Below are 16222 nucleotides of genomic sequence, written 5' to 3'. Positions count from 1 at the left end.
GGGCGGTCCTGTTGTTGCCTGGCAAACTGGCCTCTACCTTGCAGAGGCTGAGCACCAACTCTCTGAAACTTCTTCCTAACTTCCTCTGGACCATGGCCCCACCACCGAACATCAAGCAATTGTTTCTGGGGCTGCCACTGGCCTCATCGCCTCTGGTGATCTTCCCTTCTTGGCCTCCTACCTCATAGTCCCCTAACCCTGAACGGCCCGCTTCTACCTCCTTCCCAAATTCCACAAACAGGTCTGTCCTGGTAGACACATCATGTCAGCCTGTTCCTGCCCCACGGTACTCATTTCTTCCTATCTTGACTCCATTCTCTCTCCCCTTGTCCAGTCTCTTCCCACCTACATCCTTGATTCTTCTGACGCCCTACATCATTTCAACAATTTCCAGCTTCCTGGCCCTGACTGTCTCCTCTTCACCATGGATGCCCAATCCATCTGCACCTCCATCCCCCATCAGGATGTTCTGAGGGCTCTCTACTCCTTCCTTGACCTGAAGCCCAAACTGTCCCCATCCGCCACTACCCTCCTCCGCTGGTTGACTTTAACTCCTTTAACTTATCTCACTTCCTCCAAATAAAAAATGTTGCTATGGGTACCCTCATGAGCCTTAGTTATGCCTATCATTTTGTAAGGTAAGTGTTCCTACTCAGGCCCCCTCCCACAACTCTTCTTCTGATACATCACTGACTGTATTGGTGCGGTTTCTGCTCTCACCAGGAACTGTAAAAATTAATCAATATTGTTTCCAATTTCCAACCATCTCTCGCCTTCACATGGTCCATCTCCAACACTTTCCTTCCCTTCCTTGACTTCTTTGTTTCTATTTCTGGGATAGGCTGTCTACTATGTCATGTCCAGTATGGGCATGCAGATATTACAAACTTTAAAGCTATATTTTAAAAAGCGGACACCAAAACCTGTTTAAGATGGCTTTGGCATGTTATGTGACTCGGCAACCTTCAGCTCCAGACAGTCCTGAAACTCAAGCAAATGCCTAATTAAAATATGGACAATCACAGCCACTTGTGAAATTCACAAATCCCTTTATTAAGGATGCACCATCAACAAAAAAGTCTGTAACATACCAGCTGACTCGTCTTTCTGCTTCCCCGTGGACAAAAGAGGCATCAAAACTCAATGAGTGACGAATATGAAATGGATCTGATCACCCTTTCATTGTATTGTGACGTCTTCTTATCCCAGGTCTTAGCTGTCTGAAACTCTCAGGGTGTGAAAATCCACCATACAGGATGTTTACCAGCCTAACACACCATCTTATTGGAAAAAGGATTTTGGACTTTGTAGTAACTATAGTTTTGGATGAATGTAGGACTGTAACTTTGAGAATAATTCTGTGATGTAAGATCACATGATCTGTGTAAACCAATGTATTAGCAGCGCGGGGAACCTTTACAAGAGAGTTCTTCTTTAGTTGTGGAGTTTGATGCACACGTGTAGTTGCTGCTGCTGTCTTGTAATTAAAGTTAAATGTTTCCACTAAGAAAAGTTGTCTGAAGATCAACTCTAGAACAGACTTGTAACAAGTCACATGGGTAAGGCAGCCACGTTTGTTATCTGCTTTTAAACAGAAGCTGTGTTGCGACAGATACCATCAGAAACACCATCAGACAGCCATCGAACCAGCTGCAAGACAACTATGCAGCCAAGGTAATAAACAGCTATACTTTGAAAGTGGGAGAAGGACTCTTGCTGCCCGCAACCTGCTCCAACTGCAAGTTCACCTGAGGACTGACCTCCTGGCAATTCAATGACATGAAGACTCTCAGCTGACTGAGAATCCTCTGCTTTTATAAGACCTGCATTCCAGTTAAAGCATCAATTCATCCAAGAAACTACAGGCCTGCTGTGAAAGAGTCTGAAAAAATTCCAGATTGTAATCCAATTGTTTTTCCTTCATCTGTTTCTAACCATTGTGTGTATGATAGTGTGTGTGAGACATTGGGTGAAATTGTCCCAGATTTGCACTAAATGTGGTAGCGGGCAAGAAAAACATCGTATTACCTACCAGTCGCAATGGCGGCTTCTCACGCCATATCATCCCAATACCATTGCATTAATTATGCATTCCCAGGAAACACAACGTTTCGATGGTGGGCGGACTCTCATTCGCCTGCCACGCCATTACCTGCCACTTCATCAAGCCGGGCACCATATTTAAAGTGCAGCCATGCGCACACCTCTCAGTGCTTCCAACCCAGGACTGCTGCAAGGGAGACATGGCCCCAAAAGGCAAGAAGACTGCAGCCCCTAGAGTTAATTATGCGTCCCTTGAGCGCCTTTTGGATGCCGTGGAGGTTCACCGTGATGTCGGATGATTGTAAACTGATTTCATGATGACGTGAAACTGATTTTTGGCCTTCTCACCATATTGTCTGCTCACACTGCCGAACAAGCCCGACAAACACGAGCGGGCTCGTAAAATTCCGCCATTGCATTTTAAACCTCCAGGGCAAGTGTGCGCAAATCAATAATCTTCTTTATTTTAAAATTCACAAAAGCTTGTGCTGGAATCAGGTAAATTGGGACAAGCCACTCTGAGGGTAAGAAAACACAATAACCTCAGGTGTAAGAACATTTGATCATGGACAGTAATTAAACCAATAAACTCTATGACTACTAATTCATTATAAGTCCACTGACATCCATGGCCACCTTGACTACACTTCCTCACATCTGTTTCCTGTAAGGCCTCCACTCCATTCTCCCAATTTCTTCGTCTCCATCGCATCTGTTCTGTTGATGCTACCTTTCCATAACAGCACTTCCGATGTGTCTTCTTTTTTCTTCAACAGAAGGTTCCTCCTCTCTGTGGTTGACAGAGCCCTCAACTGTGTCCAACTCAATTCCCGCACTTCTGCCCTCACCCCTTCCCCTCCCTCCCAGAACCACAATAAGGTTCCTCTTGTTCTCACTTTCCACCCCCCAACCTTCACATTCAAAGGATCACCCACTGCCATTCCCACCATCTCCAGTGTGATGCCACCATCAAGGACATCTTCACCTCTTCTGTCCAGTCAACATTCCAAAAGGACTGCTCCCTCATGACACTCTGATCCACTCCTCTATCACCCCCAATGCCTCCATTCCCCATGGCACCTTCCCGTGCAATCAGAGGTGTAACACCTGCCCTTTTACCTCCTCCCTCCTTACTCTCCAAGGCCCAAAACACTCCTACCAGGTGAGGCAGCGCTTTACTTGTACTTCTTTCAATTTAGTATACTGTTTTTGTCTCTTCTACATTGGAGGCTAACCGCAGACTGGGTGACTGCACTGCGGAACACCACCACTCAATCAGCAAGCGTGGCCTGACCTTCCTGTTGTTTGCCATTTCAATTCACCACCTTGTTCTCATGCTCATATTTCTGTCCGTGGCCTGCTGCAATGTTCCAGTGAAGCTCAACACAAGCTCGAGGAACAGCACCTCATCTTCCAATTAGACACTTAACAGCCTTCTGGACTTAACATTGAGTTCAACAACTTCAGACTCTGAACTCTCTCCTCCTTTTTGATTTTCTTTTGCCAAATGCCGGTCTGCATCTTGTTTTCATGTTTTGGCTTTCACACAGAGCTGTCCTTTATTTTACCATTAACACTTGCTCTGAACCAATGCTTTTTTTTCTTTAATACAATATTACCTCTCCCTTTGCCTTTTGTTCTATGACTTCTTTGTCATTAAATCTCTCCCACCTTCTAGCCCATCCCTGACCATCCTTTTTTGTTCTACCTGAGCCTCCCCCTTTTCTCAACAGCATAAAACCCATCTCATTCCTACTTCAGTTCCAAAGAAGAGTCAAATTGGACTTGAAATGTTAACTCTGTTTCTCTCTCCACAGATGCTACCAGACCTGCTGAGTTTTTCCAGCACTTTCTGCTTTTATTTGAGATTTCCAGCATCCGCAGTATTTTGCTTTTATTATAATTAGGTAGTACTACCACAGGCTAAGCAGGCTGAGTCCTAAAGGACTCAGCTTCCAGGCTGGGATTGTATCTGTTATCAAAGGAGCCAAAATGACCTTATTCTTACTAACGTATCTGTTACAGCCGTGTCTGTTCACAATGGCTATGGAAGATGTGACCACTAATTGTTGTTCATTTCAATGTGCAATACCTTCAAATTGTTTTGCACGGCCGCATGGGTGTGGTTTCTTAAAGGAGCCAGCTTGTGCAATAGCTTTCAGCTTGCTGCACCTCCATACATGCATACAGCTTTAATGAAACATGGGCAACCACAGAATAGTCCTCATGAAGGCAATTTCCCATCTCCACAGTAAAGACACTTCCAACAATGTAGTGTGGCACTGCCACAACAAATAAAGAACAGGTCCAGCTGCCCAAAACTGGACATCCACGAAGTGCTTTGAGTTACCAGCAACAACAGAATCGGAGACCAGCATAATCGGTAACTTCAGGGTCCATTACACCCTGCACCAAATCCGGCAAGCCGGGGGGTGAATCCTGATTCGATGGGGAGTTGCAGGAGCAATATCCGGCACATCTTTGAATCAAACACCAACGTGTTGAAGCTACAACAAAAGGCTGCCTGTATGCAAACCACCAAAAGCAGCAGGTTAAAGACAGAGTTAAGTGATTCCAAGATCAAAGGATCAGAACAAAAGGCCGCACCATGTCCAATTGGGACTGATGATTGAAAAACAGGAAGAAGAGGTTCAAATGAGCATCCCTATCCTGAAACCCAGTGAGTTCCGGCAACTCAGTACAAAAAAAACAAGACTGATGTATTTACAGGCATCTTCGGCCAAAAGTGCCATTGGATGATCCCATTTCACCTCTTCCCGAAGTACCAATCATTATAAATGCCAATGTCTGTCCAATTCAGTTTACCTGTAACATTAAGAATAAGCGAGATACAGCAAAGCCTACGTTCCCTGATAACATTCTTGTTGCTGTGATGACAGAATGTGCACAAGAAAGAACTGACCCTTGAGCCAAACTATTCTACTGCAACTATGATTGGGATGTAAGGAAAATGGTTGCTGAGGTAAAGGATAAGAGTTTAGAAGAGATGACCAAAAGTTGGTCAAAAGATTGATCTTAAGAAAGGCCTTAAAAACGGAGCGGGAGGTGGAGAGGAAGCAAGTTTTAGGGAAAGATTCCAGGTGGTGAAGGATTGGTGTCAGAGGGCAGAGTTGCCAATGGTGGGGTAAGGCCAAAATCAAAGAAATTGAGATTTCATGTGGGAATGTAGGGTTGGGAACCTTTTAGGGCTGGGTGGGAGGTGCTGGGGGGAAGAGGTTGAGGCTAGCACAGGACTAGTATGAGAATTTTAAGTTTGAGGAGCTAGGAGACCAGGAGCCAAACCAGCAAGGGCAGGGGAGTTGGGCAAGTAGGGCTTGGCGTAGGATAAAATACAGGCAGTAGAGTTTTGGACAAGATGAAGCTTATAGGCAGTAGAGGATGGGACGCTGGCTAGGAGAGAATAGAATAATTGAGCTTGGAGAGGGCAAAGCCATGAAGGAGGGTGAACAAGAATTTCAACAGAAGATGGACTGATGTAATGGTAAAGATCGGTGATTTTACAGAGGTAGACGCGGGCTGTCCCTGTGATGGAGACAATATGAGTTTGAAAGTCTGATCAGCATCAAAAAGTGGGTCAAGGTTGTCCAACCTGAGACTGGAGCCAGGTATTGCGATGAAGTCAGCTCTGAGAGTATGGAGTCTGTTGAAGGATGGGGGAGAAGTGGTCATGATGATTGCTTCAGTCTTGCCAATGTTTAACTTGGGGGATGTTACTGTTCTTCATTGATGTTGGAAAGCAGTCTGACATAGAGATGGTTAGCAGATGGAGGGAAACGGTGGACAGGTAGAGCTACATTTGGCTTTGAATGATGTTGCCAAAGGGAAGCAAGTAGATGAGTTATAATTGTTGCTGTTTTGGGGAAGGCAGGTCCCAGAAGCTCGGTGTGTTATTTTAATATTGATGTCACGTGCAGCAACATGATGATGTCGCGCAGCATATTGGGCTTTGAATGACATCATCACCTTACAGTCTTACAAACAAGCAGAAAAACACTTTCACAACAACTTTGAAGGGGAGGAATACTGTATTTTTATGTTGACAGAAATGTAAAAATAGAAGCAGACATTCCTAAGTCCTAACTCTGCAACCTTTCTCAATGTCCTATAATGCACTTATGACCAAAGTAAATACTTATCTCCATTTTAAACATTTCCATCGAATCTGCACCTCATACCCTTATGAGGGTGTATATCTTATGACAATCATTAGATGACATAATGATTGTCATCAATTAATTGCTAATTTATTGAATTAGTAATTCAGTTGCTAACTGAAAACTAATATAATTGTAACATTTTCCAGTCACCTGGCATGTGGGTCTAATGCCAATTTCCTAAATGAGGGACAGAGTTAACGTTTCGAGTCCGAATGGCTCGATGTGCGACGGTGTAATAAATTAAACCAGCAGTGAATGCTTAATGGTAAGAATTAGATAGTTGTACACAACAGTTGCACAAGTACAAAATGTCATTGCTAAGTGCACGGACAAAACACTCCCTCTATGAAAAGTTGCTCGCAACATTATTTGAGGAAGGCGAATGAACAGAAATGTCGTCCAAAGTTGACGTTTCGAGTCCTCATGACCCTTAGGGTCATGAGGACTCGAAACGTCAACTCTGTTCTTCTCCGCCGATGCTGCCAGACCTGCTGAGTTTTTCCCGGTATTTCTGTTTTTGTTTTGGATTTCCAGCATCCGCAGTTTTTTGTTTTTATTTTTATACAGAAATGTCGTCCGTCATTTTGGCCCTGATAATGCCACTCGCAAGTGACACAATTATATCTTCTGACCTATGAACACACAAACATATGAACAAGGAGCAGGGGTAGACCATTCAGCGCCTCGAGCCTGCTCCACCATTTAATAAGATCATGACTCGTCTGATGGTAACTTCAAATCTCCATCCTGCCTACCCCCTGATAACCTATCACCCTCTTGCTTACCAAGAATCTATCCACCTCTGCCTTAAAAATATTCAAAGACTCTGCTTCCACTGCCTTTTGAGGAAGGGAGTTCCAAAGACTCACAACCCTCTGAGAGAAAATATTTCGCCTCATCTCCGTTGTAAATGGGCAACCCTTCATTTTTTAACAGTGATCCCTAGTTCTAGGCCTGATTTATATAATTTCACATGCTGTAGAAAACAAATGAAAAAGTGTTTGCCAAATGCTTTTTCATGAAATCTTCTCAAGGGCAATTAGTGATGGATGATAAACGCTGAGTTTACCACAAAAGAATTTTTAAAAAGTTGACACAACAATTATTACAATGGTAGTTTTAATAAATTATTACCTGATGTGAAAAAAAATCATCAGCACACCATCAAAGTGCAACCATCATAACTTAAACTGAATCTAACCCTTTCAGAAAATAACCCCAGAATGGGGTCAACTGCTGGATCTGTGCAGATGAAACCATTAATTCGCATATCTCTATGGAGATGACTTATAAAGGCAGTTGAAATAAAGTTGTTATTGACCGTGTTAGGCTGCATGTAATTAATACATGGCACAAATGTGAAAGTGATCACTCAGGTAACAGCAGTAAGGAGCTTTATTTGCAGCTTTTCAGATCCACTTGGAAACTGACTTCCTATCATTATTTGTCAGTGACTCACAGTAACCCCTGATGTACACCTGATGTGGTCTTACTTTCAGCTGGTTCCTTATCCACTTCCAAGTTTTGCCTCAGGTACCCATTGCGTTCTGGCGCTGCCTTTAATGCGGAATTTGTCAAAAGCTCTCTGGAAACCAACCAATGCCCAATATCGAGTTCCAAAGAAGAGTCATTTGGACTCGAAACGTTAACTGTTTCTCCCTCCGCAGATGCTGCCAGACCTGCTGAATTTTTCCAACACTTTCTGTTTTTATTTCAGATTTCCAGAATTTGCAGTATTTTGTTTTTATTATAATGCCCAATATCACTGAAGTGTTCATCATCCACTTGGGGTGTCACCTGCTCAAAAGAAACCAAGGAGGTCAATTGGACAGCATCATCTACTATTCAATAGGTGATTTTCATCCAGTTAATTTCTTAGTTTATTTCTAACGTTCTCCTTTTAAATTTGTCCTAGTAATATGGGCAAGATTAGAAAAATAGTATTTATTGAACATCACTCATTCCTTTAGTGTATTAGGAGTTAACCACATATTGTGGGACTAAAGTTTCTTTTTATTCAGGCCGGCATTTATTGCCCTTCCCAGATTGCCTATGTTCTGATGGCATTTAAGAGCCAACCACATTGCCGTGGGTCTGGAGTCACATGTAGGCCAGGCCCTTCCCTAAAAGACATTAGTGAACCAGGTGGGTTTTTACAACAATTGACAATGGTTTCATGGTCATCATTAGACTTATATTTCCAGCTTTTTATTGAATTCAAATTCCACCATCTGCTGTGGCAGGATTCAAACCTGGGTCCTCAGAGAATTGCCCTGGGTCTCTGGATTACTAGTCCAGCAACAATACCACTATGCCATTGCCTCCTCTATTACATGTAGGCCAGGCAAGATAGTGGCAGTGAAGGGCTTTAGTGACCCAATGGGACTTTTACCAGAATCTAGCAGGTTTTGTTGTCACCCAATAGTGCAAACCTATCGATGACCAGATTTATTGAATCCAATTTTGCAACTTGTGATGTGACGGTTTGAAGTCATGACCTCTTGCCTGTCCAATATTGTACTATAGCCCCTGCTCTACCATATATTTTGGCTGTTATTCATGTAGCATTAATGGGTCATTAGTTACCTAGATTTTGTTTTAGAAGCTGGGGGCCTAAACTCCACCTGATTTTCGAATGTGGCCACACCACCGATCTATACAGCGGCCCAGATAGTCACAGGTTCTATCCCAAGTCTGTGCTGAGTTAAAGAGCCTCAGTTTGGGTGGCAGTACCATTGGCTTCAAATCTCTGTGATGGAGATAGGAAAAACTCATCCAGGATTCCTGTCTTGGATTTCCATTCAGTGACCTATCGTGGAAATTATGGCCTGAATTTTTCAGGTGGCGGGCGGACTCAGCGGGAGTGGGCTTGGGCGGTTGCAGAGCCGATCGGCTCCACGCCACCATTTTGCGCGGTTAGCCAATTAAGGCCCACCCAGCATAATATGCGAGCGGCAGCACTCAGTGCTACCTGTGTGGGCAGGGGGAGGAGGGAGATTCGGGGCCAGCGCTCTTTCATGCATGCGCGCAAAAGAGCGCTTCAATCTCCCTGACGTTGACATTATCTCCACATGAGATGGGATATGTTGTTATATTTATGAAAATTTTTATTTATTAAATAAAAGCTTTAGAACACCTCAACCCGCTTATAGATGAAGTTAAAAAACGCAGAGGCTGCTTGGCCTTTTCGCCTGCCCGTCAACCATAAAGTTTGACAGGCAGTGTTAACAAGAACTTCAATTAATTTCTTAATGGCCTTAATAGGCCCTCTACATGTCGGCAGGCGCACAGCTGACTCTGGTGCGCGCCCGCCGAAAGAAATATAGTGGGACTGCGCAATGACGTCGGGACACATGCCTGATGTCATCACGCGCCATTTTACGTGTCGGCGTGTCGGGCCCGCACACCGACTGGAAAATCCTGCCCTATGTTCCCAATGGAATTTGGGATTGGGTTTTGCTGTGACCATTCCTAAAGTCATTAAGATTGTAGACAGTCAAAGCCCATGCATGAAAAATACATCCTTCACAGAATCATAGAATCATATTACAGCACAAAAAGAGGCCATTTGGCCCATCATTTCTGTGCCAGCCAATAAAAGCACTGGCCTGCCTAATCCCATTTCTTCTCCATGACCGCCAGCTCACAAGGACCTATCTCCAAGTGGAGGTGTTCAGTGTGGCCTCAACCTTTTCAGAACATCCTGTTTCACCTTAAGTTAAAGGAGACATTTTAAAACAGAACCGTCTTGCAAAGTCCAGCATTCGCAACAAAAGTACCTGGATATGCACTTGATGTGTCATAACCTATATTACCACGATGCCAACACCTCTCTCTAGAGGATGTTCTCTCTCTAGAAGATGTTGTTCACTATAAGGTTTGTTTTTTGAAACCAAGAACAGGTACACTTGCTGATGCAAATTCCATTGTGCATCCATGTCACTGAAGTCATATCACTGACAAACTTAAAATTAAGCAATTGAGATAACGTTCCTCCAATAATCGAGTTTAGGCATCCTGATGATAGTATAAACTGCAAGTGAAGCCTGAGTGGTTTGGAATGCTTTGTGAAGCAATCTGCAACCTTGAAATCTTTCTCTGCTATCTCTTTGCACAAGAGGAGCAGCCATTTCGTCATCATTGCCTCAGATCTATGGACGGATAGGCAGCACATGTTACCCAGTGGCTCAACCAATTTATCCAGTGAATAACTGACTTAACCAAACCCAGAAGGTTCAAATGTAATCTGTGATAGCGGGGTAGTGAAGTTGCAACTGCCCCCTTGGTGGGAAAACCATGCAGAGTCTGTTCCCTCAGTTTAACTCCTATCTTAACTTTCCCACCTTAACTCCTGCTGAGACTGGATGTGGATTGAGAATAGGATTTGACTCAGCTATGAATGAATTTGTCTGGGAACATTTTCTGTCAGGGCTCCTGTGTGAATAATGATCACTTGGGTGAGTTATCAGAAGACACCTGGCAGCTCTGTAATTATATGTCAGTGAGGTGTGAATGAGATAAAGCAGGTAAAAAAATTGTGTGTTTTTTTCATGATTGGAAAGCAAAGTGAAGGGCTTCTAGTGCATGAACTCACTCTGGTTAAAAACAGAGAGAATAGACAAGATAATAGATAAGAGAATAGACAAGGGTGAGTTTTTAATGAACCTTCTGGGAGGGAGGAAAGGTGATTAAAAAAAAGTTTCACAGTTTTTTGACATTCTGGGAAAGAACAAATTGGAGTCAAGGATGAAACTAGAGTCTTGGGCTTTTATTTTCTGAACTTTGTTTTTAACCAGCTAACTTTGAGTCAGCTGAAGTGCAAGATAGGTAAAGAGTCTCTGAGATGTTGCTTGAATACCCATTCCAACAACACGATTCACAATTTTCTGCTAGATTGGACATCAGTAATGGGAAGCCTGTGGTGCTCATATTTAAATTTGTTTCCTTCCTTTTGGCCCAAATATTGTAACACTCCTTTCCTTTCATTGTGACATAAGAACACTTCTGTGGAAGAATGTTTGAATTTGAGGAGATCTGTGTCCTCCTACACCATGCACAGGTTAGACTTTTTGCTTCACTATTTGTGTTTCCTCCTCCCAGATTTTCATATAGGGCTCTGCCTTCTTAAGCTGCTGCACGTACTCTAACATTCTCATGCTTCTACTTATGTACTTTATGTAGTTCTACTGTTTCTTAATTCTAACCAAATCACATCCTGAGGGTTACCACTGAGCAGAAACTGAATGGGACTAGCCATATAAATACTGCGGCTACAAGAGCAGGTCAGAGGCTAGGAATCCTGTGGTGGTTAACTCACCTCCTGACTCCCCAAAGGCTGTCCACCATCTACAAGGCGCAAGTCAGGAGTGTGATGGAAAACTCTGCACTTGCCTGGATGAGTGCAGCTCCCACAACACTCAAGAAGCTCAACGCCATCTAGGAAAAAGAAGCCCGCTTGATTAGCACCCTATCCACCACCTTCAACCACCGACGCACAGTAGCAGCAGTGTGCACCATCTACAAGATGCACTGCAGCAACTCACCAATGCTCCTTTGACAGTCTCTTCCAAACCCACAACCACTACCACGTAGAAGGGCAAGGGCAACAGATGCATGGGAACTCCACCACCTGCAAGTTCCCCTCCAAGTCATACACCATTCTAACTTGGAATTATATTGCTGTTCCTTCACTGCTAATGGGTCAAAGTCCTGGAACTCCCTTCCTGACAGTACTGTGGGTGTACCTAGGTGCAGTGGTTCAAGAGTGTGGCTCACCACCACCTTCTCAAGGGCAATTATGGATGGACGATAAAAGCTGGCCTAGCCAATGACTCCCACATCCTGTGAGCAAATTTTAAAAATGTTGCATTTTACTCCTCTAAGACATCCTTTATCTCCAGCAGTGTAATGTTCTGCTAATCAATACTGCCACCCTTCCCTCCGCCTTGAGAAAGGTGTACATTTAAACGGTACGTTGATCTCTCAAAAATGTTGCTGCCCTTTTAATGGCTGAGAAGAAGATTAGTGCAAATATGTGCTCATGCTGAACACAGCAGTGTTTGGCCATGTTATATAAGGCTGTACAAGCAATGTCAGCATATCAGGTGGAAAGCAGGAATGGTGTAAACCTGGGTTGAAAATAGCTTCAAATATTTGCCAAAAATACTTTGCAAACGAGACAAAAACAATACAACTCCTTAAAGTAAACAAAGTGTGTTAAACTGAAGAAGAGCTGTTTTGAATTTATTCCGAGTTTTTGAAAGTATATACAGAGTAAGTTTAGCTTTCTAAGTCATGACTCATGCTCTTAAGTACCATCGGTGCATAAACATGATACACACGTTGTGACTCAATATATGTAGGCCAAGTGCATGAGCAAGTTCATTTGCGATGGCAAATTGAATTCTTTACTCAAGGCCTTCAGGCCACAAACATTCAGAAGCTCAAAAAGAAACCAGTGCCTTATTTATTGTCCCTTTTGGGTTTCAAATAATCAAAGAGAGGTTCGAGCCCCTCTTCTACAAGGTCCGGCAGTGGTTTAGCAAGGGGGTTACATTTGATATGAAGGCCTGTATCTAGCGAATGGCTGGCTACCCTTTCCAACTCGGTCAGCATGGGGAGGTTTATGGGAAGGTTTTCAATCTCATTATAGTTCACATTGAGGAGCTTAAGGGGTCTCAACAAACAGATTGATTTGGGCAGGAATCGAAGCCTGTTTTTCTCTGCAATAAATATCCTCATGTCTTCCAGTTGGCCCACACTTTCAGAAATGCTTTCAATTTTGTTGCAGCCGATGTGTAAGAAAGTTAATCTCCTCATCCGGTAGATGCACGTGGGCAATTGCACAAAGCGATTGTTGCTTAAATTGAGCTTTTCCAGTTTCCTCAGGTCCTCAAAGCTCTCAGGGAGAGACAAAATCATATTGTACGAGAGGCTTAGGACCTGGAGTTTTTTGCAGTGGCTCAGTTCTTGTGGAACTTCTTTGAGACAATTCCAGTCAGCAAATAGAACCCTCAGTTTCCTCAGCATTCCAATTTCTTTCGGCAAAGCAGCCAATTGATTCCCTAGCAAATTTAGAACAACCAAATTCTGAAGGTTCTCAATGCCAGGACTAATACTAAGGAGGAAATTATGCGACACGTTCAGTTTTTCTACTTCAGTTACCTGCCAAGTAATCTTAGGGATGTCAGTCATTCCCATCATTGCTAACCCCAGAGATTTGTGGCCATAAACCATCTTCAGTTGACTCCTTAACTCAGCAATCAAAAGTGCATCTTCCTCTTCTGAAGGCACTGCTCCTTGTCTTTTTATTGATTTTCTGAGCTCCTCTTTTGAAACATTCTTTGATACACAGATTCCCATGCTTAATTGTTCAGGTTCCTATATAATTTCTGCCTAGGTTTAAGTATTGGTGACCTGTAAAAGTAAAATTGACAGTGTTCAAGATAATACACATTGTATGATGCAAACAAGGTCAATAAGATTAATTAAGTAGCTGGCGTATTGTTATGACATGCAGATTATGTGTGCCAGGTGGACCAAATCTACAAAGGAAACTTGGTCATGCTATCACAATGGTTCTGCAATTTGTATTTATTATGAGAAGATGTGTGCACTGAATTCAGAAGTAATGAGTCTACCAAGACCTTTAGAGATTGTTTTAAAATTAAATTAAAATATTTATTGTTGACAAAATAAAAGATTTCAAGCATATGCATATGACTACAATTACTCCTATAACAAATCTTAAAATTCCTAACTGACCCGACTCCCAGTTACACACCCTCTTTAAGGCAATAGTCCAAGATAGATTTTAGATTTAAAACAAATGCAGCAAATTAACATAGTACCTATTTGACAGTGAAATTCCAAATGCTTTTCCCCCAACTTCAGTTACTTTACATGAACAAATAGCTGGAGGCCTCTTGAAGGCTGTTTCACACACTCCTGTTAGAGCTTACGTGGCCTTCTCTCACATAGCCTAGTATTCTCCTTTATATATGTTTCTCTCCCTTTAACATGTAAATTCTATTATTCCATGGGCAGAAATTTTCGCTCAGCGGGCACGCACATGACCCGCTTGAACCTGAAATGATGCACGTTGATGTTGGCCGACATCAACGCACAGTCGCATGATAGTTCGGTCAGCGGGTGCACACCGGAGAGGGCAGCACACCCACCAACAATTAAAAGGCCCGTTAAGACCATTAAGTAATCAATTAAATTAAAATTTTCACTGTCCGTCCAACCTAATGGTTGGCGGGCAGGCGAAAAGGCCAAGTGGCCTTTGCGTTTTTTTGGAAATCTCGTCCACGGGCGGGATGAGGTTTCCAAAAGCAAATAAAAATAAAATAAAAACTTTAATTTTTCATTAATAACAAAGTCACGTGAGGGGACATATTTCATTACATTTTTATTGTTTTTGTTATTTTTTTAATACCTCTTCATCTCCCTGAGGAAGCCCTGTGCCTCAGGGAGATTATGAAGTGCTCACTTGCATAAAATCGCAGTGCAGTGCCGATCGCGGGTGGTGGACGTCTTCCTGACCACCCCTGCTGAGCACCCTGGCCAACGGCAAAATTCTGCCCCACATGCCTTTGAAACTGTATCTTACTCATGATATAAAAACTTTCCTGTTGCCAATATTGTCAGTAACCTTTGGGAAAAAATAAATACACTCCTTAGCCTTGCTTATCTGGCTAGTTGTAAGCAGAATAACATCCCTTTGAAATCCAACAATCCCTTAATTTATCTAAAAATGTAAATTCCCTTCACACCTTACATGCTAAGTCAACATTCATGACTACTCATTAGCACGTCAAGCACATTTCTACCCGTAGCTTCTTTTGATGATTTCAAGCTTACAGTCTACCTGACTCCAAATGTATTTAAATCACATAGACAGACCCAGCTATAATCATACCCATAAACCCTACTTTACAATACTCCAGAAAAATATTATGAAAATTATTATACTTACATCACAGTATATACAATGTGCAATGTCATTTGTGTACAAACGTTTATCACAGGGAACAGTTGGAAAGGTGGTGGATAAGGGTGCTGCAGTCTTGAGGAAATGTTTCCAATGTATGACTGTAGAGGAACCTGCTAGGCATATGTGTTAGACTACATTGCAAGCTATAAAAGCTTTCAGATTGCCTTGCAATGGATAAGAGTCTGCGCTGCAGTCCCCAGCAATGGATGCCATTATCATGAACACCCATGCATTGGGTTCACTGTATGACCTCATATATGTACTGCCTAATGGAAAAACTGAGACAAATGGGGAGACAGAAGATCACAGAATTCAGGACCTTTTTTGTTTATTTGTTGATGAGATATGGGTGTTGTCGGCAAGGCCAGCATTTATTGCCCATTCCTAAGTGCCCTTGAGGAGATGGTAATGAGCTGCCTTCTTAAAACTCTGCAGTCAATGTAGTTACATGCAGTGCTGTTTAGAAGAGAGTTCCAGGTTTTTGACCCAGTGATAGTGAAGGAACAGCGATATAGTTTCAAGTCAGGATGGTGTGTGGCTTGGAGGGGAACTTGCAGGTGGTGGTATTCCTATACATCTGCTACCCTTTTCCATCTAGGTGGTAGAGTCATGTGTTTGGAAGTGCTGACAAAGGAGCCTTGGTGAGTTGCTGCAATGCTGAGTTTGGCCAGTGCTAGTGTCTCAGTTTTCACACTGATCAGCTCACACTGAAGGCAAAGGCCAGAGCTGCCATCGGATCTTGATGGACACCACACACTTTGCAACCTGCATCAGCAACAACCAACTCTGTTTTCCACCCATCCCTTCAGCTGCTGAGGAGCCTGAGAGCATATCACAGAGATAGCCATGACCTCCCACCCTCACCTCTGCATTCCCCCGCCCCACCATAGGGGGTGTCACAGCCCGATCTTCATCCCATTAGCTAGCATCAGGGACTCGATTGTCAAACCTGGCCCCCAACCCAAGCCCTGTTATAGGGTCACACCAGGCAGAATCATAAGGA

The 16222-nt window shown here is 43.1% G+C and overlaps 1 protein-coding gene across 1 annotated transcript; it reads right to left on the bottom strand.

Annotated features, from left to right (window-relative positions):
- Nucleotides 1–12242: 12242 nt before the first annotated feature.
- On the bottom strand, nt 12243–13631 carry lrrc30a (leucine rich repeat containing 30a). The gene has a single exon (XM_078539738.1). The coding sequence runs from the start codon at nt 13581–13583 to the stop codon at nt 12684–12686; it is 900 nt and encodes a 299-aa protein (XP_078395864.1). The 5' UTR covers nt 13584–13631; the 3' UTR covers nt 12243–12683.
- Nucleotides 13632–16222: the final 2591 nt, after the last annotated feature.

The sequence above is a fragment of the Cetorhinus maximus genome, chromosome 4 (genome assembly GCF_964194155.1).
Source record: "Cetorhinus maximus chromosome 4, sCetMax3.hap1.1, whole genome shotgun sequence".
NCBI classification, from domain to species: domain Eukaryota; kingdom Metazoa; phylum Chordata; class Chondrichthyes; order Lamniformes; family Cetorhinidae; genus Cetorhinus; species Cetorhinus maximus.
The sequence above is the reverse complement of the archived record's forward strand: the minus strand, read 5'-3'. Positions and strand labels throughout refer to the sequence as shown.

Bases quoted from the DNA above. Each gene is read 5' to 3' on its own strand.
- lrrc30a (XM_078539738.1), bottom strand. From the start codon at position 13,583: ATGGGAATCTGTGTATCAAAGAATGTTTCAAAAGAGGAGCTCAGAAAA.